Here is a 27083-nt window from a genome sequence, read left to right as displayed (position 1 = left end):
TGAACATCATTCCTTTTTATGGCTGGATGACATTCCATTTATGTATGTACCAAATTTTGTTTCTCTGTTCATCTTTTGATGAACACTGGGTTTTCTACCTTTGGTTATTGTGAAAAATACTATGAATATTGGTGTACAAGTATCTCTTTGAGTCCCTGTTTTCGGTTCTTTTGGGTGTACACATCAGGGTTGATTTTCTGGCTTATATGGTAATTATATTTAACTTTTAGAGGAACCACCAAGCTGTTTTCACATCCGCTGAATCATTTTACATTCCCAATAGCAGTGTATGAAGATTCCAGCTTCTTTACGTCCTCACCAACATCTGATATTTTTGTGTATTTGTGTTTACTATAGATTTCCTAGTAAGTGTGAACATGGTGTATCCCACTGTGGTTTTGATTTGCATTTCCCTAATAATTAGTGATGTTGAGCATATTTTCATGTGCTTATTAGTGATTTGTATATCTTGTTTGAAGAAATGTCTGTTCAAATCCTTTGTCCATTTTATAAAATTGTCTCATTTTTGAGCTAGAGTTCTTTATATATTGTGGATATTAATTCTTTATTAGAAGGTTTGCAAATGTTTTCCCCTTTTCTGTGGGTTATCTTTATATTCATCTTGATAGTGCCCTTTGGTATATAAATATTTTAAATTTTGATAAAGTCTAATTTATATTTTTTCTTTTGTTACTTGTACTTTTGGTATCATATTTAAGGAACCATTGCTAAATCTGTCATAATAAAGATTTGCCCTTAACTTTTCTACCTTTCTACAATTTTTTGTTTTAGTTCTCTCAAGTTTAGGTCTTTGATTCGTCTGGAGTTAGGTTTTGTGTATAGCGTTAGGGTCCACCTTCACTCCTTTGCACATGGATGTTCGGTTTTCCCAGCACCATTTGTTTCAGAGATTATTCTTCCCCCACTGAATGGTCTTGTCATCCTCATTAAAAATCAATTAACTAAAAATTTCAAGGTTTATTTTTGGGCTCTCAATCCAATCCCATCAGTCTGTATGTGTATCTGTATACCAGTCCCATACTCTTGACTATCATAGCTTTCTGTTAGTTTTGAAATCAGGCAGTATGAATCCTCAAACTTTGTCCTTGTTTTTTCAAGACCGTTTTTTGGTTATTTGGGGTCCCTTGACTTTCTGTGTGAATTTTAGTCTTGGTTTTACTATTTCTGAGAAAAACATCATTGAGATTTTCATAGGGATTGTATTGACTCTGTAGATTGCTTTGTATAGTATTGTCATCTTAATAATATTATCTTTTAACCTACAAATGTGGAATGTTTTCCTACTTGTTTATGTCTACTTTAACTTCTTTCAGCAGTATTTTGTAGTTTTCATGTAAGTCTTTTGTCTTTTTAGTTAAATTTATCCCGAAGTATTTTATTCTCTTTGATGCTATTGCAAATAGAGTTGTTTTCTTCATTTCCTTTTTGATTGTCCGCTGCTTAGCATATAGAAATACAACTGATATTTGAGTGTTAAAATCAGAAGTAATGTTTGAATGTGAAATTCAAAATTGAATCCAGCTAATTTGCCAAATTTATTTAATTCAGTTTCTTTTGAATCTTTAGGTTTTTCTACGTCTAAGATCATGTCATCTGTGAACAGAGATAGTTTACATTTTCTTTTCCAATTTGGATGTTTTAAATTTCTTTTTCTTACCAAATTCCATGGCTAGAACTCTCAGAACTATGCTGAATAGAAGTGGCCAAAGTAGATTCCTTGTCTTACTCCTGATCTTAGGGGAAATGCTTTCAGGCTTTTGCTGTTGAACGTGATGTTAGTTGTGGGCTTTCCATATATGGCCTTTATCGTCTCATGCGTTTTCTTTTTCTTGGTGTACCCCATCATTTTGGTAGTGCTTCCTGAGTAAAAGAGGCACATAGGAGGAGAAAAATTGAGGGTTAGCATGTTTGAAAATATCTTTATTCTTCTCTCTTAGTTGTTGTTTCTATAATGACAGTTTCAAAATAATTTTTTTCTTAGAATTTTAAAGGCATTTTCCTATGTGACCTGTTTGTTTTGGCTTTGCTCATATAATGAGTCTGTAGGATTTTCTCTTATCCCTGATGTTCTGTAATTTTCATGATGATATGGTTGGTGCTTGTGTCTGTTTTTCATTAATGATGACATATGTCTTTTAGAACTGGAAAATATTTTTTGTATTACATCTTTAATCATTTTTTCCCTCTCTGTTCTCCTTGTTCTCTTTATGAGATTCTAGTTGGATTTTGGGGCCTCTGAGGTTGATCTTCTGATTTTCTTTTCTCTCATATACCCCACACCACTTTCTGGAAATGCACCTTTACTTTGTCTTCCAAACATTGTGTAAATCTTTAAAATTTAAGCTTTCAAATTTTTAATGTTTTGTTTTGGGTGTTTATATTTTTTCAGACCATATTCTTTCATTTCTCTTGGGTAAAACGTAGGACCAAAATGGCAAGGTTATGTGGCGGTTATATGTTTAACTTTTTAAACAATTGGTAAACTGCTTGCCAGTGATTGTAACATTTTCCATCCACTCTGTGCACCAGACTGACAGCTGTGCCACATATTTGTCAATGAGTGGTACTGTCATTCCTTTATTTTAGACTTTCTCTAATAGGTGTGTACCACCATCTCACTGCAGAGAAGGCAATGGCACCCCACTCCAGTACTCTTGCCTGGAAAATTCCATGGACGGAGGAGCCTGGTGGGCTGCAGTCCATGGGGTCGCTAAGAGTAGGACACGACTGAGAGACTTTGCTTTCACTTTTCACTTTTATGCATTGGAGAAGGAAATGGCAACCCACTCCAGTGTTCTTGCCTGGAGAATCCCAGGGACGGGGGAGCCTGGTGGGCTGCCGTCTATGGGGTCACACAGAGTCGGACATGACTGAAGCGACTTAGCACTATCTCATTGAATTTTAATTTGCACTTCTTGAATGCATCTTCTTATATGCTTATTAAATGTGATTCATATATCTTAAGTGGTAAAGTATATATTCAGATCTTTTGCCCATTTCTTATTTTTTTTAATTTCTTATTATTTAGTTGTGAGATATATACCTACCTACCTACCTACATACACACATACATATAAGCTTATATTTTCTTTCAGAGATAGGATTCGTCAAATATTTCCTCCCAGGTGGTGGCTTGTCATTTTATTCTCCAAAAAGTCTTTCAAAGAACAAATGTCCTCAATTTTGATGAAGTCCAACTTACTAATTTTTTAGAGTGTTGTAGGTAATAAAGCTTTACCAAATCCCAGTGTCACAAAGATTTTCTCCTGTGTTTTTTTTTTTCTAAAAGTTTTTAAATGTTAGGTTTTATATCTAGGCGTATGATCCGGTTTAATATATTTTTTGTACATGCTGTGAGGTATGGATCAGAGTTCATTTTTTTCTTCTGCATGCAGACACCTAATGGTTCCAGCATCATTTGTTGAAAAAGAATTGTCCTTTCTTTGCCCAGTTGTCCATTTGTATGGGTGTATTTCTATTCCACTGATCTGTTTATTTTTATATCAGAGCCATGCTGTCTTGGTTACTGTCGTCAGTCAGTCTCGGTTCAGGTATTGTCAATGTTGCTGCTGTTCTTCAGAGTTGCCAGCTATTATGTATCTTCTGCATGTCCATTCGAATTTTATAGTCAGCTTGTCAGTTTTTTCATAAAAACCCCTAAGGATTTATGAATGATACTGTATTGAATCTATAAATCAATTTAAGAACTGACATCTTAACAATATTGGAGTTTCCAGGTCGTGGAACTCAGTGTTTCTCCCTGTTTAATGTTACTCAGCGTGGCTCTCCATCTTACTCAGTTTCTCTCTGCACTGTTTTGTAACTTACAACACACGTCTTGCACACCTCTTGTGAACCATCTGTAAATATTTCCTATTTCGGGGCTATTGTTAAACAATAGTTTTAAGGTTTCAATTTCTGGTTATTTGTTGCTAGTATATAAAATACACTTTTGTATACTGATTTCATATCCTGAAACCTTGCTAAAGTCACTTAATAGTTTTGTCTGGTTTGTAGATTCTGAGGGGTTTTCTACATAGATGATCATATTGTCTCTGAATAAAGATCATTTTACCGCTTCCTTTCCAATTTCCATCATTTTATTTCTTTTTCTTTCCTTAATGCACTAGCTGGAACCTCCAGTACAGAACTGAGTAGACGTGGTTTCTTGTTCCTTGTGGTAAAGGGAAAACTTTCAGTTTTTAATTATTGTCACCTGTCAGCTTTTCATAGATGAAATTTATAAGGTTGAGGAAGTTCCCCTCTATCAAAGTTGTTGAGAACTTTATTAGGATTGGATGTTGGATTTTATCAAATGATATTTCTGTACCTATTGCGTTAATCATTTTATTTTATTTTTTAGTTTAACTTGGTTAATTATATTGATTTTTGAAAGAGAAACCAGCCTTACATTTCTGGGACTACCTTTGTGCAGGGTGTATTACCCTTTTTATTTATTTATTTTAAATTTTTAATTGGCTAACATTTTATCAAGAAGTTTTGCATCTGTTTAGGATTATCAATGTGTGGATTATCAATGTGTAGATTTCTTTTCTTCAATATCTTTGTCTGGTTTGAGTATCAGATTAATACTGGCCTTATAGAATGAGTTGGAAGATTCTAACTCCCATTCAGTTTTCTGGAAGAATGCTTAGAATTGGTGTCCTGTGTTAACTGTTGTGTAGAATTCACCAGTGATGCCATCTGGGCCTGGAGTGTTCACTGTGGAGAGGTTTCTAACTACAAATATGATGTACTTACTAGTTATCGGGCCTTTCAGGTTATGTTTCTTCTTGAGGGTGCTTGCTAGGTGGTTTTTAAAGGAATGTGTATCCCTTTTATCTAAAGTTGTTGAACTGATTGGTATAAACTTGTTTATAGTATTCTTTTGTTAACCTTTTAACAACTGTAGAAGCTGTAACTATTGTTACCTGTCTCGTGCCTGATATTAATCATTGTGTTTTATTTTTTTCTTGATCCATCTGGCTAGAAGTCCATCATTTTACTCAGTTCTCTCAAAGAAGTCACTTTTGGTTTCATTTACTCTTCTCTAGCTTTTTTTTAAAACCATACATTTAATCTAGTCATACTTGCATTGAAAGGAATTTTGGTGATTTTGGGTATGACTAATATTAGGATAAGGAATTCTCTTCCGTCTACATTCATCTGTAGAGAAGCTGTTTGTCTTTTGGACACACATTCTGACATTTTGTCTCTCAGACACAGTGAGCACCTCTCTCAGGCATGGCAGTGGTAAGATGTTGGGAACACTCCACTTTCCTGCTCTCAGCAAAGCTTTGACACTTCAGAGATGTGTCTGCTTTTATATCCTTCTGCCTGTTTTGAGTTTACATTGCTCTTTTTTTTCTAGTTTCTTAGGGTAACAGCTTAGAGTCTTGATTTGAGAGCTTTCTTCCTTTCTAGGTGAGTATTTAGTGCTGTAAATTTTCCTTGCAGAACTTCCCACCTGTCACACATTTCGGTGTTTTATTCTCATCGTTTTCATTCAGTTTTTGTATTTAAAACAATTCCCTTAAGTCAACTGTACCTCATAATTTTTTTTTCCTTGAGGCTTCCTCTTTGACCCATGATTATTTAGCAGTTTGTTACTTAGTGTTAGATTTTCCCATTACATGGTTCATTATTAGTTTGATTCCACTGTATTTGGAGAACAAACTCTGAACAACTTTATAAATTTGGTTTTTGGTGTGGTTGAATTCTTCATATCCTTGCTGATTTTCTATCAGTTTTGAGAGGGATTTGAAATCCTCCAACTATAATTGTAGATTTGTCTGTTTCTCCTCTTAGTTCTGTTTTTGTATATGCAGTTCTGTATACACATTTAGGATTACGTTTTCTTGATTGACTATTTTATCATTATGTCATGTCCCTTTCTGTCTTTGATGATTTTCTTTTTTTTCTGAAGGCTAATCTACTATTCATATAGGTACCCCTGGCTTTCTTTTAACTAATGTTTGCATGGTATATCTTTTCCCCTTCTTTTACTTTCAAGCTAACTATATCATTATATTTGAAGTGAGTTTCTTGTGAATAACATATAGTTGAGTCATTTTAAAAATCCAATTTCTGAAACTATATATCGATGTATCATATCCATGGTGTGTTTAGATCATTTACTTTAAAAAGCCTATTTGTTTTCATTCGTTCTTTCATTTTTGGCTGTGATGGGTTTTTGTTGCTGAGCCCAAGCTTTCTCTAGTTTCTGTGAGTAGGGCTACTCCCTAGTTGCTGTGTGAGGGCTTCGCATTCCGGTGGTTTCCGTTGTTGAACCCTAGAATGCTGGCTCAGTAGTTGTGGCACATGGGCTTAGGTGCTCTGCCGCGTGTGGGATCTTCCTGGACCAGGAATTGAACCCATGTCCCTGCATTGACAGGTGGATTCTTAACTAGATCACTAGAGAAGTCCCTAGATTATTTACTTTTACTTATTGATATCAGGGCTTAAGTCTGCCAGCTTAGTTTTATTTTCTGTTTTTTCCTTCTGTTTTCTGTTTTGCTTATCTTTTTCTTTTTCCTGGTCTTCTTTGGCTTACTTGAACATTTTTTTTAAATACCATTTTGATTTTTCCATAGTATTTAGGTATATCTATTTGTGTAGAGTTTTTGGTGGTTGTTGTAGATATTGTGTTATACATAATTTGTCATAATATACTGGTTTGATATTTTACCACCTGAGTAAAGTATAGAAACCATGTCTTCCTTTAAGTCCCTATACCCTCTCTCATTTATATTTGTCTTTGTTTCCTTCACATTGATAAACTGTATTAGACAATGTTATAATTTGTGCTTCAGCCATCAAACATCATTTAGAAAACTCAAGAGGAGGATGCAAGTCTTTTGTGTTTACCCATGCTTTTATTCTTTCTCTGATTCTTTCCTTCCTTTCTGGTGTTGCCAATTTCCTTATCATATCCTTTCTGTTTCAGAACTTCTTATTCTTTGGAGGTAGGTCTGTTGGTGACAAATTCTCTTTGTTTTCCTTTATTTGAGAACATCTTGAAAATCCCCCTTTATTCCTAATGAATACTTCCACTGTATATAGTATTCTGTGTTGACAGTTCTTTATTTTCAGCACTTGGAAAATGTTTCCAGTCTTTCTGGCCTCCATGTTTTCTAATGAGAAATCTGTTCTTAATTGCTTCTGTCTTATAGGTAAAATGTTTTTTCTCTCTCATTGCTGTTACTTTTCCTTGACTTTGGTTTTATGGAGTTAGATTATTATGTCTCTTGATAGGAATTTCTTTGGGTTTATTCTGTTTAGGGTTTGCTCAACTTCTTGAATCTTACATTTATGTCTTTTTCCAAGTTGGGGAAAACTTCTGACATTCTTAGAGTCTGACCTTCTTTCTCCTCTCCTTCTGGTGCTCTGATAACATGAATGTTGGATTTTTTTCTACTGTCCCACAGATCTTGAGGCTCTGTTTATTTATTTATTTTTCCAATGTATTTTCTCTTTGTGGTTCAAACTGGGTAATTTCTATTGTTTGTCCTCAAGTTCACAGGTTCTCTCTTCTCCATCCTGTTGCCAAACTATCCAGGGAGTTATTTTGGTTTGTAAATTTAAATTTCAAAATTTCTATTTGGTTCTTCTTTATATCATCTATTTATTTGCTGAAACTTTCGAATTTTTCATTTGTCTCAAGTCTTATTATTGATTGTTGAAGCATTTTTACGATGGCTACTTTAAAATCTTACTCCGACATCTGTTTGAGATTATTCCATCATCTATTTTATCTTGGTATAAGCATCAATTATTCAACGTCCTTTCTCATTCAGGTTGTGACATTTCCTTGTTCTTGGTATGGTGAGTGATTTTTTTGACATTGTGTCTTGGACATTTTTGGATTATATTATGAAACTTTGTATTTTATGGCAGTCTTGTTTTAGCAGGATTCTCTAAGTGTAGGCTTCATGGTGTAGGTCTGGGGTACTGCAAAGTGCATGTAAAAATCCAAGTTCCTCGCTTAGACTCCATTGGGAACCTGGTGGTGTAGCGTGCCTCAACACCACTGGGCAGTGAGTAGAAGTTTGGTCTCCCCACTGCGTCTCTGCTTACACTCACCTGGCCAGGAGGACATGCTTCCCATGAGGCCTCAACTTACACCATGGGAAATGAGTCCATTCCTGCTTGGAGGTGGTGATTTTACTGCATCTCTTGAGATGATCACATAATTATTCTGTTGATATGGTCATTGATTTTTGAATGTTGAACTAATATTGAATCCCAGGATAATTCCAACTTGGTCACGATCTCTTACCCTGTTTAGCGTTGTTAAACGTAATTTGATAATATTTTACTGAGGATTTTTGTATCTATAGTCATGAAGGATGTGGCTTAGTAGTTATCTTTTAATGTCTTTGTCTGGTTTTTGTATCTGGGTAATGTGGCCACAAATGAATTTGGAAGTATTCACTACTTTTCTTCTTTCTGGAATTCTTCATATAGATTGAGTCTTATTTCTTTGTTAATGTTTGGTAGAGTTTACCAAGGAAGCCATCTCTACTTGAAGGTTTCGTTGTTGAAAGGGTTTATGTTGAGAATTTTATTTCTTTAATAGATACAGAACTATTGATATTTCTTTCTCTTGCTAAGCATTTGTGGTTCATAGCTTTCAGTGAATTTGTACATTTTGTCTAACTTACCTAATGTATTGACATCAAATACTACTCCACTATTATCTTCTGATGTCTAGAGGATTTGCTCTCTAAAGGATCCATCTTTCATGCCTAATATTGGTCACTTATATCTTCTTTTTGTTCTTAACTCATCTGGAAAAAAGTGATCAATTTTACTGGTCTTTTCAAAGAACAATTATTTGTTTCATTGATTTTCTTTATTGTTTTCTTTCTACTTTATTTTATTTCTGCTCTTATACTTTTATTCCTTCTGATCTCTTTAAGCTTAATTTGCTCTTATTTAATTTCTTGAGTTGGAAGCTTAGGAATTGGTTTGAGACCTATATTTTTTAATATGAAATTTTATGCTGTGAGTTTCTTTAACAGCACCATGTGAACTGTCTCCCAGAGACTCTATGTGTTCATGCAAATCAATATATCTGAAGATTTTCCACATATCTTTTTACGAGTTTCTAGCTTATGTCCATTTTATTAAGAGAAAGTGTTTTATATGATTCCAGTTCTTTTAAATTTGTGGATGTTTGTTTTATGGCTTACAATTTGGTCAGTTTGGTGGACTTTTCCTTGTGCTTTCGAGAAGAATGTGTTTTCTGCTGCTGTGTGTGGTGTGTTCCGTAAATGTCAGTTACATTCAGGTGGTTGATAGTTTTCCTCAGGTCTTTTATATTCTTATTAAGTTTTGTTTTGCTCACTTTGTTGATTTCTGAGAGGGGAGTTTTGAAGTTTCCTAATTGTGGATTTATCTGTTTTTCCTGTTCTATTTCTGCTTTATGTCTTTTGAAATTCTATTGTGAACATAATTAGAATTGGGTGGTAATTGGCTCTGTCATTGTGTGTCTCTCTCTTTACCTCTGATAATATTATTTGTTTTGAAGTCCCTTTTTGTCTGATTGTCTAATGTCTAATATAGGCATTTCTGCTTTGATTCTCGATTTCATAGAATATTTTTCTTCAGCCTTTTACTTATAATGTATTTATACCTTTATATATAAAGTGGTTTCTTTTAGACTACAAATAGTTAGGTTTTCCTTTTACGTCCAATGTGATGAGTTCTTTTAATTGAAGTCTTTAAATCACTTTCATTTAAAGTTCCTACTGATAGAGTTAAATTACATTTACTATTTTGCTATTTGCTTTTATTAGTGTCATTTATTCCTTGTCTCCTTTTATTCTTCCCCTTTTGGATTAATTGAACTTTTAGAAATGATTCCATTGTATTTATGCTATTAGTTCATCAGTTGTGCTACTTTTTAAAAGTATCTCACTTGGGCATATATGTCTCTAATTTATAGAGTGTGCCTTGGAACAATATTTTACAGTTTTACCACTAGTCTAAGAACCTTACAAGTGGCTTCAAAGGCCACTCCCAGGCCTTTGTACTATTGCAGTCATGAATTTTACTTCAACATGCTAGTAACATGTTGTTGTTACTAGTAACAACATGTGGTTACTAGTAACATATGTGGTGTGGTAACCCCTCACCACAATGAGTCTTTTATATTTATTTTTATCATTTCAGCATTATTCTATGTAGATCCATGTTCTGTGTAGTATGAGATTCCTTCTGACTGAAGAGCTCCATGAACAATTTTTATCCTAGGTCTTTCTGATAATGAATTCTCTCAGCTTTTCTTCATCTGTGAATGTCTATTTTATCCTTATTTTCAAAAGATTTTTTTCCCTCTGTATAGAATTTTGAGTTGAGAGGATGTGAATTTTTTCCCTTTTCATCACCTTAACTGTATCCCTCCCTTGTCTTCTGGATTGCATTGTCTCTGATGAGAAGTGTATTTTAATTGTTATGTTTCTTCTTCTGTCTATAAAGTGTCTTCAGTTTCTAGCTACCTGCAAGATGATCTCTTTATCCTTGGTCTCAGCAATTTGACTAAGATGCATCTCAGCCTTTATAGGGTTTGAGTATAATTTTTTTCAGGTGGTGGTGAGGAGTGAGTCAATCCAGCCCTGCTGCAGTATCTGTGTGGGCTGCTTAAGAGCTGTGAGTTTAGGATCATCCCATTACTGTCAGCCTAACTCCAGTAGAGGGCTTAGTCTTGAAGTTGCCCAGATTCAATTTGTGTTGCTAAGCAACACAAGTTAGAGCATCTTGAGACATCTTGAATTTATCACCAGGGTGGTGAATTTTCAGATAGCATGAGATAATTCAGAAACAGTATCATTATAAAAATACGCTCTTTTTAAATTTTTTTTATTAATTGAAGGAAATTAAATTCAGTGAACAACCACAAAAGGATCAGCCTAATGAGGCACCTAAGGAGGAAGTGGCCATTACACACAAAGCTAGTGTTACTTCCCGCAAGAGTACACAGGAGAAGAACCGAATTAACCTGGGAAGGAGTCAACTGACCAAGAGATTGGAGCCAAGTTTAAACTGGAGGACCAGTGTCAGTTCCAAAGAGTAGGTAGATATTAACATAATGGGTTTTCTGATACATACTTCCCTACCACATGTTTATCTAACTTTTCACATAACTTCATTTCACTGGAGGAAAATACATAGTATATACATACACCTCCCTCCAAAGTAATTACAGGTTGGTTCCCTTTTCCCCTCTTCATGTTCCAAGAAGAAAGATTTGACATCAAACTGGGTTTGTGTACAGAGGACCATGGAAGGAGAGCACAATTCACTTTCATGTGGTTGGTGAGTCAGGGCAAATAACAAATGAAAATGATGATAAAACACATGGAGGAATCTCACGGGGGAATGTAAACATTGTGGTAGGGACCTGATTAAGTAGTGTTAAATTATGTGATTAAATATAAAATCAGGAGGCAGTCCTAAGATGGTGGAGGAATAGGAAAGTGGTCTCCTGACCACTTTCTCCCCCACAAATTCATTGAAAGATCATTTGAACACTGAGAAAACTCCACAAAACAACTTCTGAATACTGGTGGAGGACATCAGGCACCTGGAAAGGCAGTCCATTGTCTTCAAAAGGAGGTAGGATAAAATATAAAAGATAAAAAGAGAGACAAAAGAGTTAGGGACGGATACCCATGCTAGGAGGGAGTCGTGAAGAAGGAGAAGTATCCAAACATCAGGAAACCCTCTCAGTGGCAGGTCTAAGGGGAGTTTTGGAATCTCAGAGGGCAACATAACTGGGAGGAAAAAATAAATAAATAAAACCCACAGATTACGTGCCTAACTACAACTCCCAGCAGAGAAGTAGCCCAGACGCTCGCATCTGCCACCAGCAAGTGGGGGCTGAACAGGGAGGCACAGGCTGTATTGCTTAGGTTAAGGACCAGGCCTGAATGCCCTGAGGGCAATCTGAGGGAGCTAATGTGAGATAGCAACCCAAACTGTGGGATAGCCAGAGAGAGAAAAAAAAGAAAGCGTGTGAGAGAGAGAACTTTCCCACAAAAAGCTCTAACCTAAGGCACTGCCAGGCTGCTCACAGAACAAAGGACTGAGTGAATACCAAAGAAGAGCTAGCTGGCTGCAGACAAGCCCATCTCCCACTGGAGGCAGAGAGGCAGGTGGGCGGCAGCCAGAGCCAGCAAGGGGCAATCTCTGCCCACGATGGCATTCTCTACCAAACTGTGAGCAGGCTCCCAGTTGCTAACCAAGTCTTCCTGAGATCCTGGACGGTTGACATCCACCAGGAAGGTTGCAGCCAGTGATCAGCTCCCTAAAGGAGACACACAGCACACCTGAGACAGCGCTCCTGCTGTGCACCCAGGAAACAGAGCAGCTGGGACAGGGGAGGAGATAAGACACACTTGGGGAGAGTGCGCTTGCCAAGCACCTTTTTGCCTGAGCTGCTTGGACCTGGGAAGGGCACAGAACACAGGCCCAACTGAGTCTGTGCCTTTGTGGAGTACCCGAGAACCTGAACCTGAGTGGCTTAGACCTGGGAAGTGCATACAACCCAGGGCCTGCTTTAGACAGTTCCCCTGCCAAGCAACCTGGAGCTTGAGCAGTGTAGACTGCAAAGGCACACATTCCGTGAATGGGGGCAAACCCACTGTGGCCCAGACACTGTGAGCGCTCCCTACACACACCAGTGATATTTGTTTGCAGTGTTACTCCCTCCCCACAGCACAATTGAACAAGTGAGCCTAAATAAGTGACCACCTCCACCCCCTTGTGTCAGAGCGGAAACTAGACACTGAAGAGACTTGCAAACAGAAGAAGCCAAAATAAACAAAGTGACAGGTGCAACAGATTAAAACCCTATAGTTAGCACCTACTACATTGGAAGGGGCCTGTAGGCCTCGAGAAGAAGTATAAGCTGGAACAAGGAACTATCTGAAACTGAACTGACCCCATACTACCCACAACAGCTCTAGAGAAATTCCTAGATATATTTTACTATTATCATTTTTTAATTAAAAAAATAAATTTATTTTTAAGCCCTTTCAGTTAAGTTCAGTTCAGTTGCTCAGTCGTGTCCGACTCTTTGTGACCCCATGAATCGCAGCACGCCAGGCCTCCCTGTCCATCACCAACTCCCGGAGTTCACCCAGACTCATGTCCATCGAGTCAGTGATGCCATCCAGCCATCTCATCCTCTGTCGTCCCCTTCTCCTCCTGCCCCCAATCCCTCCCAGCATCAGAGACTTTTCCAATGAGTCAACTCTTCGCATGACGTGGCCAAAGTACTGGAGTTTCAGCTTTAGCATCATTCCTTCCAAAGAAATCCCAGAGCTGATCTCCTTCAGAATGGACTGGATGGATCTCCTTGCAGTCCAAGGGACTCTCAAGAGTCTTCTCCAACACCACAGTTCAATAGCATCAATTCTTCGGCACTCAGCTTTCTTCACAGTCCAACTCTCACATCCATACATGACCACTGGAAAAACCATAGCCTTGACTAGACAGACCTTTGTTGGCAAAGTAATGTCTCTGCTTTTCAATATGCTGTCTAGGTTGGTCATAACTTTTGTTCCAAGAAGTAAGCATCTTTTAAAGCCCTTTATTACTCCTTTAATTTTCATTTTTATAGCCTGCTATTACCTTGACAAAAAAGACCCTATTTTTAAAGCAAATTTCATATATATTTTAAATTATTTTTTGTGATTTTGTTTTGTATTTTTACTATTGTATTTTTGAGAGTCTAACCTCTACTCTAGATTTTTAATCTTTGCTTTTTGGTATTTGTTATCAATTTTGTACCTTTAAGAATCCAATCTTCAGTACCCATTTTTACTTAGGTGTGTGATTACTGGCTTGATTGCCCTCTCCCTCTGACTTTCCTTTTTCTCCCCCAGGTCACCTCTATCTCCTCCCTCCCCTTTCTCTTCTTTACCCAGTGCTGTGAATCTCTTTGGATATTCTGGGCTATGGAGAACACTTAGGGAACTGATTACTGGCTAGATCTGTCTCTCTCCTTTTAACTCCCCCTCTTCTCCTCCTGGTCATCTCTCCTTTCTCTCTCTTCTCTTCTCTGTGTAACTCAGTGAACCTTTCTGGGTGTTCCAGCCTGTGGAGAGCACATAGGGAATTGATTACTGGCTACATTGCTCTCCCCCCTTTTGATTCCTCCTCTTCTCCTCCTGGTCACCTCTATCTCCCTCATCCCTCTTCTCTTCTGTATGTAACTCTGCAAACCTCTCTGGGTGTCCCTCACTGTGGAGAATCTTTTCTCCATTAACCTAGATGTTTTATCATTGGTGTGGTATGGATGGAGAAGTCTTGAAGCTACTGTAAGAATAAGACTGAAAAACCGGAGGCAGGAGGCTTAAATCCAAAACTTGATAACACAAGAAAACTCCTGACTCCAGGGAACATTAATTGACAAGAGCTCATCCAAAAGCCTCCATACCTACACTGAAACAAAGCTCCACCCAAGAGCCAACAAGTTCCAGAGCAAGACATACCATGCTAATTCTCCAGCAGTGCAGGAACATAGCCCTAAGCATTAATATACAGGCTGCCCAAAGTCACATCAAACCTATAGACACCTCAAAACTCACTACTGGACACTTCATTGCACTCCAGAGAGAAGAAATCCAGCTCCACCCACCAGAACACTGATGCAAGCTTCCCTAACCAGGAAACCTTGACAAGCCACTCGTCCAATCCCACCCACAGGGAGGAACCTCCACAATAAAGAGGAACCACAAACTTCCAGCATACAGAAAGGCCACCCCAAACATAGCAATCTAAACAAGATGAAAAGGCAGAGAAATATTCAGCAGGTAAAGGAACAAGATAAATGCCCACCAAACCAAACAAAAGAGGAGGAGATAGGGAATCTACCTGAAAAAGAAATCAGAATAATGATAGTAAAAATGATGCAGAATTTTGAAAACAAAATGGAGTTACAGATAAACAGTCTGGAAACAAGGATTGAGAAGATGCAAGAAAAGTTTAACAAGGACCTAGAAGAAATAAAAAAGAGTCAATCAATAATGAATAATGCAATAACTGAGATCAAAAACACTCTGGAGGGAACCAACAGTAGAATAACCGAGGCAGAAGATAGAATAAGTGAGGTGGAAGATAGAATGCTGGAAATAAATGAAGCAGAGAGGAAAAAAGAGAAAAAGAATAAAAAGAAATGAGGACAACCTCAGAGACCTCTGGGACAATGTCAAATGCCCCAACATTCGAATCATAGGAGTCCCAGAAGAAGAACACAAAAAGAAAGGCCATGAGAAAATACTTGAGGAGATAATAGTTGAAAACTTCCCTAAAATGGGGAAGGAAATAGCCACCCAAGTCCAAGAAACCCAGAGAGTCCCAAATAGGATAAACCCAAGGTGAAACACCCCAAGACACATTTTAATAAAATTAATGAAGATCAAACACAAAGAACAAATGTTAAAAGCAGCAAGGGAAAAACAACAAATAACACACAAGGGGATCCCCATAAGAATAACAGGTGATCTTTCAATAGAAACTCTTCAGGCCAGAAGGGAATGGCAGGACATACTTAAAGTGATGAAAGAGAAAAACCTACAACCCAGATTACTGTACCCAGCAAGGATCTCATTCAAATATGAAGGAGAAATCAAAAGCTTTACAGACAAACAAAAGCTGAGAGTATTCATCATCACCAAGCCAGCTCTTCAACAAATGCTAAAGGATCTTCTATAGACAGGAAACACAGAAAGGCTTTATAAACTCGAACCCAAAACAAAGTAAATGGTAACGGGATCATATTATCAATAATTACCTTAAATGTAAATGGGTTGAATGCCCCAACCAAGACAAAGACTGGCTGAATGGATACAAAAACAAGACCCCTATATATGCTGCCTACAAGAGAACCACCTCAAAACAAGGGACACATACAGACTGCAAGTGAAGGGCTGGAAAAAGATATTTCACACAAATGGAGACCAAAAGAAAGCAGGAGTAGCAATACTCATATCAGATAAAATAGACTTTGAAATAAAGACTGTGAAAAGAGACAAAGAAGGACACTACATAATGATCAAAGGGTCAATCCAAGAAGAAGATATAACAATTATAAATATATATGCACCCAACATAGGAACACCACAATATGTAAGACAAATGCTAACAAGTATGAAAGGGGAAATTAATGGTAACACAATAATAGTGGGAGACTTTAATACCCAACTCATACCTATGGATAGATCAACTAAACAGAAAATTAGCAAGGAAACACAAACTTTAAATGATACAATGGACCAGTTAGACCTAATTGATGTCTGTAGGACATTTCACCACAAAACAATGAATTTCACCTTTTGCTCAAGTGCACACAGAACCTTCTCCAGGATAGACCACATCTTGGGCCTTAAATCTAGCCTTTGTAAATTTAAAAAAAAGTGAAATCATTCCAAGCATCTTTTCTGATCACAATGCAGTAATATTAGATGTCAACTACTGGAAAAATATTAAAAATACAAACATATGAAGGCTAAACAATACACTTCTGAATAAACAACAAATCACAGAGGAAATCAAAAAAGAAATAAAAAATCAAAATATGCATAGAAACGAATGAAAATGAAAACATAACAATCCAAAACCTATGGGATTCAGTAAAAGCAGTGCTAAGGGGAAGGTTCATAGCAATACAAGCTTACTGCAAGAAACAAGAGAAAAGTCAAATAAATAACTAATTCTACACCTAAAGCAACTAGAAAAGGAAGAAATGAAGAACCCCAGGGTTAGTAGAAGGAAAGAAATCATAAAAATCAGGGCAGAAATAAATGAAACAAAGGAGACCATAACCAAAATCAACAGAGCTTAAAAGCTGGTTCTTTGAGAAGATAAATAGACAAACCATTAGCCAGACTCATCAAGAAAAAAAGGGAGAAGAATCAAATCAGAAATTAAAGTGGAGAAATCACAACAGACAACACAGAAATACAAAAGATCGTAAGAGACTACTATCAGCAAATATATGCCAATAAAATGGACAACTTGGAAGAAATGGACAAATTCTTAGAAAAGTGGAACTTTTCAAAACTGAACCAGGAAGAAATAGAAAATCTTAACAGACCCATCACAAGCACAGAAATCAAAACTGTAATCAGAAATCTTCTAGCAAACAAAAGCCCAGGACCAGATGACTTCACAGCTGAATTCTACCAAAAATTTAGAGAAGAGATAACACCTATCCTATGCAAACTCTTCCAGAAAATTTCAGAGAAAGGTAAACTTCTAAACCCATTCTGAGTCCACCATCACCCTAATACCAAAACCAGACAAAGATGCCACAAAAAAGAAAACTACAGGCCAATATCACTGAACATAGATGCAAAAATCCTTAACAAAATTCTAGCAAACAGAATCCAAAAACATATTAAAAAGATCATACATCATGACCAAGTGGGCTTTATCCCAGGGATGCAAGGATTCTTTAATATCTGCAAATCAATCATTGTGATACACCACATTAACAAATTGACAGATTAAAAACCATATGATTATCTCAATAGATGCAGAGAAGGCCTTTGACAAAATTCAGCATCCATTTATGATAAAAACCCTCCAGAAGGAATAGAAGGAACATACCTCAACAAAATAAAAGCCATATATGATAAACCCACAGCAAACATTATCCTCAGTGGTGAAAAATTGAAAGCATTTCCCCCAAATTCAGGAACAAGACAAGGGTGCCCACTCTTACCACTACTATTCAACATAGTTTTGGAAGTTTTAGCCACATCAATCAGAGAAGAAAAGAAATAAAAGGAATCCAGATTGGAAAAGAAGAAGTAAAACTCTCACTGTTTGCAGATGACATGATCCTCTACATAGAAAACCCTAAAGACTCCACCAGAAAATTACTAGAGCTAGTCAATGAATATAGTAAAGTTGCAGGATATAAAATTAACACACAGAAATCCCTTGCATTCCTATACACTAACAATCAGAAAACAGAAAGAGAAATTAAGGTAACAATTCCATTCACCATTGCAACAAAAAGAATAAAATACTTAGGAATAAATCTACCTAAAGAAACAAAAGACCTATATATAGAAAACTATAAAACACTGGTGAAAGAAATCAAAGATGACACAAATAGATGGAGAAATATACCATGTTCATGGATTGGTAAAATCAATATGGTGAAAATGAGTATACTACCCAAAGCAATCTATAGATTCAGTGCCGTCCCTATCAACCTACCAACAGTATTTTCCAGAGAAATAGAACAAATAATTTCACAATTTGTATGGAAATACAAAAAAATCTCAAATAGCCAAAGCAATCTTGAGAAAGAAGAATGGAACTGGAGGAATCAACCTGGCTGACTTCAGACTATACTACAAAGCTACAGTCATCAAGACAGTATGGTACTGGCACAAAGACAGAAATATAGATCAATGGAATGAAATAGAAAGCCCAGAGATAGATCCACACACTTAAGGACACCTTATCTTTGACAAAGGAGGCAAGAATATACAGTGGAGAAAATACAATCTCTTTAACAAGAGGTGCTGGGAAAACTGGTCAAGCACTTGTAAAAGAATGAAACTAGAACACTTTCTAACACCATACACAAAAATAAATTCAAAATGGATTAAAGATATAAATGTAAGATCAGAAACTATAAAACTCCTAGAGGAGAACATAGGCAAAACACTCTCCAACATACATCACAGCGGGATCCTCTATGACTCACCTCCCAGAGTAATGGAAATAAAAGCAAAGATAAACAAATGGGACCTAAGTAAACTTAAATGCTTTTGCACAATGAAGGAAACTATAAGCAAGGTGAAAAGACAGCCTTCAGAATGGGAGAAAATAATAGCAAATGAAGCAACTGACAAAGAATTAATCTCAAAAATATACAAGCAGCTCCTGCAGCTCAATTCCAGAAAAATAAATGACCCAATCAAAAAATGGGCCAAAGAACTAAACAGACATTTTTCCAAAGAAGACATACAGATGGCTAACAAACACATGAAAAGATGCTCAGCATCGCTCATTATCAGAGAAATGCAAATCAAAACCACAATGAGGTACCATCTCACGGCAGTCAGAATGGCTGCCATCAAAAAGTCTACAAACAATAAATGCTGGACAGGGTGTGGAGAAAAAGGAACCCCCTTACACTGTTGGTGCAAACTAGTACATCCACTATGGAGAACAGTGTGGAGATGCCTTAAAAAAACGAAATAGAACTGCCATATGACCCAGCAGTCCCACTGCTGGGCATACACACTGAGGAAACCAGATTTGAAAGAGACAATGTTCATCTTGTTCATCGCAGCACTGTTTACAATAGCCAGGATATGGAAGCAACCTAGATGTCCATCGGCAGATGAATGGATAAGGAAGCTGTGGTACATATACACAATGGAGTATTACTCAGCCATTAAAAAGAATGCATTTGAATCAGTTCTAATGAGGTCGATGAAACTGGAGCCTATTATACAGAGTGAAGTCAGTCAGAAAGAAAAACACCAATACAGTATACTAACGCATATATATGGAATTTAGAAAGATGGTAACGATGATGTATGTGAGACAGCAAAAGAAACACAGATATAAAGAATAGTCTTTTGGACTCAATGGGAGAAGGCAAGGGTGGGATGATTTGAGAGGGTAGTGTTGAAACGTGTATATTATCATATGTGAAGCAGATTGCTGGTCCAGGTTCAATACATGAGATGGGGTGCTCAGGGCTGGTGCCCTGGGATGACCAGTGGTGGGAGGGGGGTTCTGGATGGGGAACACATGTGCACCCATAGCTGATTCATGTCGATGTATGGCAAAAACTGCTACAATAATGTAAAGTAATTAGCTTCCAATTAAATAAATTAGTTAAAAAAATATAAAATCATGTGAAGTTAATTAGGGGAAACTTCATAGCGGTGGTACCATGTGTATTAAGAGAACTTTAAATGAATACTATAAAAAGGATAGAATCTGAAACATGTGACAGGCCTGAGTAAAGTGGACACTGGTTTTATGAAAGTCTGAAATGTACTTGCCTGGAGAATCCCAGGGACGGCAGAGCCTGGTGGGCTGCTGTCTATGGGGTCGCACAGAGTCGGACACGACTGAAGCGACTTAGCAGCAGCAGCAGCAGCTCCATTCAGGACCCTTTGTAAATTGGTGCCAAAGCAAAGAATAAAGGCCAATGTTGCCAACACCAAAGCAGTCAGAAGCACCTAGAGCACTTTGTGAAGTTTTAGCAAATGGGTTACAAGTTTCAGTGTATTTTTAGTGTTCCATGTTGTCCCCTTATTAAGAACGGGCTCCCTACTGGTCATGTGGGGACCCTCACCTATAGGGATTCTAAGAAGCACAGGTGATTGTATTTTGGACACAGACTCAGAGAGCTGAGAGAGGGGAGACTTGTGGGAGGTGAGACACCTTGCTCCTCTGATTCTCCCTGATTTGCGGGTATTTGACCTTGTGGCTCTCTTTGAAAGGGTGAGTCTGAAAATGATAAAGTGTTTGGGCTCATCTGTTAACTGGGGGATGAATTATAAAATACTGCTTTTTCCATGTGCTCACTTTTTTTTCAGTTAAGAATTTACTAAACAAGGATTTAATGCAAACCAGTATATTCCAAAAAGTATACTAAGCTTGAGAATGTCCAGAAAATCGACACAGGCCCTGCTGTGATGTTGGGTGGGCAAGGAGAACACAGGCAGTTGGGACTCAGGGTAGAAGACATAGACTGAAGGACCTTTCCAGTGATAGCAACCTGTGAAGACCTGTTTCTGGCACAAAGAAATATTGGACAAGTGTTTCTCCATTATATAAAATTCATGGCTCTGCTTGCAGGACAGGACAGAAGGGACCTCTCAGGTGTCAGATGAGACTGAAACTCAGTCACTCTGTCAGGAAAACATATCATTTGGGTGCATGATAATGATGGAATATTTGTACACATTTATATTTTTAATATTCTATTAGCATAAAGTAATTAATATAATTAATATTTCTTTAGGAGCAGAAATACACTAAGAGACACCCAAGTAGAAAAACATGGAGGAAAACTTGAAAAGTCCAGATCATCTGTTTCACCTGGAAGAGCACAGTTAATTCGGTGAGTTTCTATTAACGTGTGTGTGCTCAGTCATGTCCAACTGTTTGCGACCCTATGGACTGCAGCCCAGTAGGCTTCTTTGTCCATGGGATTCCCCAGGCAAGAATACTGGAGTGGGTTGCCATTTCTTCTCCAGAGGATCTTCTCGACCTGCAGATTGAACCCATGTCTTCTGAGTCTCCTGAATTGCAAACAGATTCTTTACCACTTGAGGATCAGTTCTTTAAAGCCACTCCTACATAACAGCTAGTTAATACTGGTTAATGGTGCTTTACTTTCACATTAGGGTCTTATGATATCTATACTGATATAGTAGAAATGCTGTAAGAAGGGTAATAATGGGTTTCTTTAAATATATAGGATAATTTTCAATGTGGAGCTATTTTGGGGGGATAAAGTAGAAATTAATAGCTTTATTGCTTGGCCAGGCAAAGAGGGGTACAGTGGGCTTCTGCCCCAGAAAACTGTATGTCCCTAATGTGGAGTTAAATACAGTGATCTATTGGTATTAGCTAACTGTTTGTAAACACATATATTTAATGCAAAAAGCAGTTAACTGCAAAAAGCTGTTAACTGCATGTGTGTTCAGTTGCTCAGTCATGTTCAACTCTTTACAACCCTTTGGACTGTAGACTGCCAGGCTCCTCTGTCCATGGGATTTTTCAGGCAAAATACTGGAGTGGATCGCCATTTCCCACTCCAGGAGATCTTCCCAACCCAGGGAATGGTAGCAAAACAGGACTCTTAGCTAATCTCTTGCCTCTGTCATAGCAAAATCGTCATCTTTCTGATCCTTACTTACTGATCACCAATGGCTCTGCTAATTCTAAAGTGACATATGTAATTTCTCATTAAAACAGCCATTAGTCGAAAACCAACTGTTAAGCTTCTTACCCAGTTTTCAGTTTGACAATAAAAGTGACATATCTGGGGAGAAAGTTCAGCTGCTTTTAAGTTTGGGAGGCAGGGAGAAATGGCAGGAATTTCATATTATAAAATTTGCACAGTTCAAAAGAAAACAAACTTTAAGACACTCTAAAACATATATGCCATCTTGGAAAGTTAGGAATAATAAATTATTCAAATTTTGACAATTCTTAAAAAATTCTTACTTTGAAATATTTGTAGAGTCACAGAAAGTTGCAGAGATAGTGCAGAGAGATCCCATATGCCCTTCACCTAGTTCCCCCCAACAGTTAAATCCTGCATTTTGCATAACTACTGTACAAGATCAAAACCAAGAAATTAACATTGGTACAATGTATATGTGTTTTGCTATATCACTGTTCACTGAACCCAGGGTAGGCAACAAGCAAAGCTGGAAGAAAATGTAAGGAATCGTAGAAACTGCAGACACGTTTATTCTCTCCTGACTGGCATAGCAGCTGTAGCAGCAGACACGCTGTATTCTCTTGTGGTTGACCCAGCAGACACAGCCATAACACGTCCCTAACGCGGCCATAACATGGCTGTAACACAGACATAAGGCAGCCTCCAGGGCTTTTCGGGTATCAGAGCAGAAGTGGCCCACGGCCAAGTGGGTACATCGTGATACGGGGGTGCAGTGCTGTAAGTGATGTCAGCTGTCACATAACCATGTATTTATAAAACGTGGGGCAAGAGTGAGAGGCTGTGGGGCAAGAGAGCCTGACCACCACCATCTTGGCTAATTTGCTCTTTCCCTCCATTGGGACAATGCATAGTTCAGTGTCATTTTATCATGTGTAATTTGTTATGGTGACCGTGGCAACCAGGCTAGAGAACTGTTCACCCCATACGTGTCCTCCGGCTACCCTGTTATGGTCACAACCACTTTTGTTCCCCCATAATCCCCACTTTCTAGCAACAGTCATCTGCTTTCATAATTTTGTCATTTTGGACTGCCGTATAGATAGATTCATATGTTGTTTTTATATTGACTTATTTTCCAACACCATAATACCCTTGAGATCCACCTAATTGTTGCATGCATTTTGCTGAGTGGCATTCCATTGTATGGATATACCACAGCTTTTAAAGTTTTTCATGTATTAAGGCACATTTTAGCTGTTTGCAGCTTTTGGCTTTTAAAAATAAAACTGCTATAAACAATCACATACAGGTTTTTGTACAGATGAAAGTTTTTATTCCCCTAGGGTAAATGCCCAGTTGGTGATATATATGGTAATTGTGTTTTTAGCTTTTTAGGAAACTACTTAGCTTTTCCAGAGTGGTGGCACCATTTTGTGTTCCCACCAGTGATGTATGAGAGACTCAGTTCCCCTCATCCTCGCCAATATTTGGTTTTGTTGTTTTATTTTAGCTGTCCTAAAATCTGTGCGGTGACAGCTTATTGCAGTCTTTGCATTTCCCTAATGGCTCATGATGTTAATATCTTGTCATGAACTTATTGCTATCTGTTTACGCTCTTCAGTGAAATGTCTGTCTATATCTTTTGCTCATTTTTAATTGAATCATTTGTTTTTCAAAATGTTGAGTTTTGAGAGTTCTTCATCTATCTCTCTACGATATCCTTCATTGTATATGTTAGTTTGCAGGTATTTTCTCCCTCTCTCTACCTTGTCTTTTCCTCCTCTTAATAGAGCCTCTGGGAGAACAGTTTTTGATGAAGTCTGATTTATTAGTTTTTCTTCTGTGGATTGTGCTTTTGATGTCATGTCTAAGAACTCTTCATGAAGCCCTTGATCCTGAAGATTATCTCCAATGATTTTTTCCTAAAAGTTGTAATAATTTTACATTTAAGGCTGGTATTCATTTTGAGTTTAATTTTATATAAAATTTATATATACATCAAGATTCTTTTTTGTAACCTACTGATGTTCAGCGTTTTCACCTTAGTCAAGCATCAGGTGGGTGCACTCGGGGCTATTTCTGAGTCTCCATTCTGTTCAGCTAATTTTTATATCTAGCCCTAGCACACAATCTTGATAGCACACAATCTTGATTATTATAGCTCTATAGTTATTCTTGAAATCTGGTAAAGTGATTCCTCTCCCTTTATTATTTTATCCCAAAATTGTTTTGAGTTATTCTACTTATTTTCCTTTCCACATACATTTTAGAATGATCATGCTAAAAAAAAAAAAAAAACTTACTGAAGATTTTAATCTGTGGAGTTGGAGAAGACTCTTGAGAGTCCCTTGGATTGCAAGGAGATCAAAACAGTCAATCCTAAAGGAAAACAATCCTGAATATTCATTGGAAGAACTGATGCTGAAGCCGAAACTCCAGTACTTTGGCCAGCTGATGCGAAGAGCTGACTCATTAGAAAAGACCTGATACTGGGAAAGGCTGAAGGCAGGAAGAGAAGGGGACAACAGAAGAAAGATGGTTGGATGGCATCACCAACTCAATGCTATGCTATGCTAAGTCATTTAAGTCGTGTCCAACTCTGTGCGACCCCATAGACGGCTGCCACCAGGCTCCCCCGTCCCTGGGATTCTCCAGGCAAGAACACTGGAGTGGGTTGCCATTTCCTTCTCCAATGCATGAAAGTGAAAAGTGAAAGCGAAGTTGCTCAGTTGTATCCGACTCCTAGCAACCCCATGGACTGCAGCCTACCAGGCTCCTCCATCCATGGGATTTTCCAGGCAAGAGTACTGGAGTGGGGTGCCATTGCCTTCTCCAACCAACTCAATGGACATGAGTTTAAGCAAGCTCTGAGAGATGGTGAAAGACAGGGAAGCTTGATGTACTACAGTCCATGCAGTTGCAGAGTCAGACACAGCTGAGTGACTGAACAACAACAACTGAAGATTTTGATAGAAGTTACATTGAAACCCTATCTCAATTTTGAGAAAATTGATATCTTTACTGTGTAGACTGTATGACTGTTTATTTAAGGCTTTGGTTTCTTTCACCAGCAGTTTCTAATTTTCAGCATAAAAGTCCAGTACATGTTTTGTTAGATTTACATCCAGAAGTAGAAACACCAGTACTGTTAACTATCAATGATCAAGGTAAAAGTCCTTCCTTCCTTTTTCTTAGTCTTAAGAGGACAGCATTCTGTCTTTCACCAGTAAGTATGATGATAGTTTTTGTGCTGCTGCTGCTGCTGCTGCTAAGTCGCTTCAGTCGTATCTGACTCTGTGCCACCCCATAGATGGCAGCCCACCAGGCTCCGCCATCCCTGGGATTCTCCAGGCAAGAACACTGGAGTGGGTTGCTATTTCCTTCTCCAATGCACTAAAGTGAAAAGTGAAAGTGAGGTCTCTCAGTCCTGTCCGACTCTTAGCGACCCCATTGGACTGCAGCCCACCAGGCTCCTGCGTCCATGGGATTTTCCAGGCAAGAGTACTGGAGTGGGGTGCCGTTGCCTTCTCAGAGTTTATCTGCAGATATTCTTTAAGTTGAGGAAGTTCCCCGCTACTCTTGTTTTTCTGAGAGTTTTAATACCACTGAGTGTTGAATTTTGTCACATGCTTTTTCTGCATCAATTAGTATGATCATTCCATTTTTCTTCTGTAGGTTGTTACTGTAGTGGATTACACTGGTTGATTTTTGAATCCTGAAGCAGACTTGCATTCCTGGAATAAACCGCACTTGGTCCTTCTTTACATATATATAGCTTTCAGTTCAGTTCAGTCACTCAGTCATGTCCGACTCTTTGTGGCCCCATGAATCGCAGCACGCCAGGCCTCCCTGTCCATCACCAACTCCCGGGGTTCACTCAAACTCATGTCCATCGAGTTGGTGATGCCATACAGCCATCTCATCCTCTGTCGTCACCTTCTCCTCCTTCCCCCAATCCCTCCCAGCATCAGGGTCTTTTCCAATCCAGCTCTTCGCATGAGGTGGCCAAGTATTGGAGTTTCAGCTTCAGCCTCAGTCCTTCCAATGAAGACCCAGGACTGATCTCCCTTAGAATGGACTGGTTGGATCTCCTTGCAGTCCAAGGGACTTTCAAGAGTCCTCTTCAACACCACAGTTCAAAAGCATCAATTCTTCGGTGCTCAGCTTTCTTCACAGTCCAACTCTCACATCCAAACATGACCACTGGAAAAACCATAACCTTGACTAGACGAACCTTTGTTGGCAAAGGAATATCTCTGCTTTTGAATATGCTATCTAGGTTGGTCATACCTTTCCTTCCAAGGAGTAAGCATCTTTTAATTTCATGGCTGCAGTCACCATCTGCAGTGATTTTGGAGCCCCCCAAAATAAAGTCTGACACTGTTTCCCCATCTATTTGCCATGAAGTGATGGGACCAGATGCCATGATCTTCGTTTTCTGAATGTTGAGCTTTAAGCCAACTTTTCACTCTCACTTTCATCAAGAGGCTTTTGAGTTCCTCTTCACTTTCTGCCATAAGGGTGGTGTCATCTGCATATCTGAGGTTATTGATATTTCTCCTGGTAATCTTGATTCCAGCTTGTGCTTCTTCCAGCCCAGCTTTACATATATATATTTATACGTGCTTAACATTTTGTTAAGGATATTTGCATCTACACTCATGAGGGATATTCAATAGCAGTGTTTTGTTTCTGTATGTACTTCAGTTTTGATATCAGACTTCATAAAATGAGTTCAGTTCTCTTCTGTTTTCTGGAAGAGATTGTGTAAAATTCGTGTTTGTTTTTTTATGCTTGGTAGAATTCTCCAGTGAAATCATCTGAAACTGAAGACACTTGTTTTTTAAGTTATGAATTAATTCCATTAGTAGCCATGAAAGTGAAAGTGAATTCACTCAGTCAAGTCCGACCCTTTGCGACCCCATAGGCTGTAGCCTACCAGGGTCCTCCATCCACGGGATTTTCCAGGCAAGAGTGCTGGAGTGGGTTGCCATTTCCTTCTCCAGGGGATCTTCCCAACCCAGGGATCTAACCCAGGTTGAACCCAGGTCTCCCGCATTGCAGGCAGACACATTACCATTTGAGCCACCAGGGAAGCCTGCTGCTGCTGCTGCTGCTGCTAAGTCACTACAGTCGTGTCTGACTCTGTGTGAAC

General features: G+C 38.1%; 1 protein-coding gene across 9 annotated transcripts in view; it reads left to right on the top strand.

Moving 5' to 3' along the window:
- The window catches only part of ARMC4 (armadillo repeat containing 4), a 162350-nt gene that overhangs the window by 18012 nt on the left and 117255 nt on the right, over nucleotides 1–27083 (top strand). For 7 of the 9 annotated variants that reach the window (XM_027559715.1, XM_027559718.1, XM_027559717.1 and 4 more), the window contains 2 exons: nucleotides 10898–11094; nucleotides 21038–21136. In XM_027559715.1, coding sequence (XP_027415516.1) covers nucleotides 10898–11094; nucleotides 21038–21136 — 296 coding nt within the window. Of the gene's footprint in view, nucleotides 1–10897; nucleotides 11095–21037; nucleotides 21137–27083 lie in introns of those variants that run through there. The other 2 variants (XM_027559722.1, XM_027559721.1) reach the window with 2 other exon arrangements.

Source organism: Bos indicus x Bos taurus, chromosome 13 (genome assembly GCF_003369695.1).
Source record: "Bos indicus x Bos taurus breed Angus x Brahman F1 hybrid chromosome 13, Bos_hybrid_MaternalHap_v2.0, whole genome shotgun sequence".
NCBI classification, from domain to species: domain Eukaryota; kingdom Metazoa; phylum Chordata; class Mammalia; order Artiodactyla; family Bovidae; genus Bos; species Bos indicus x Bos taurus.
The sequence above is the reverse complement of the archived record's forward strand: the minus strand, read 5'-3'. Positions and strand labels throughout refer to the sequence as shown.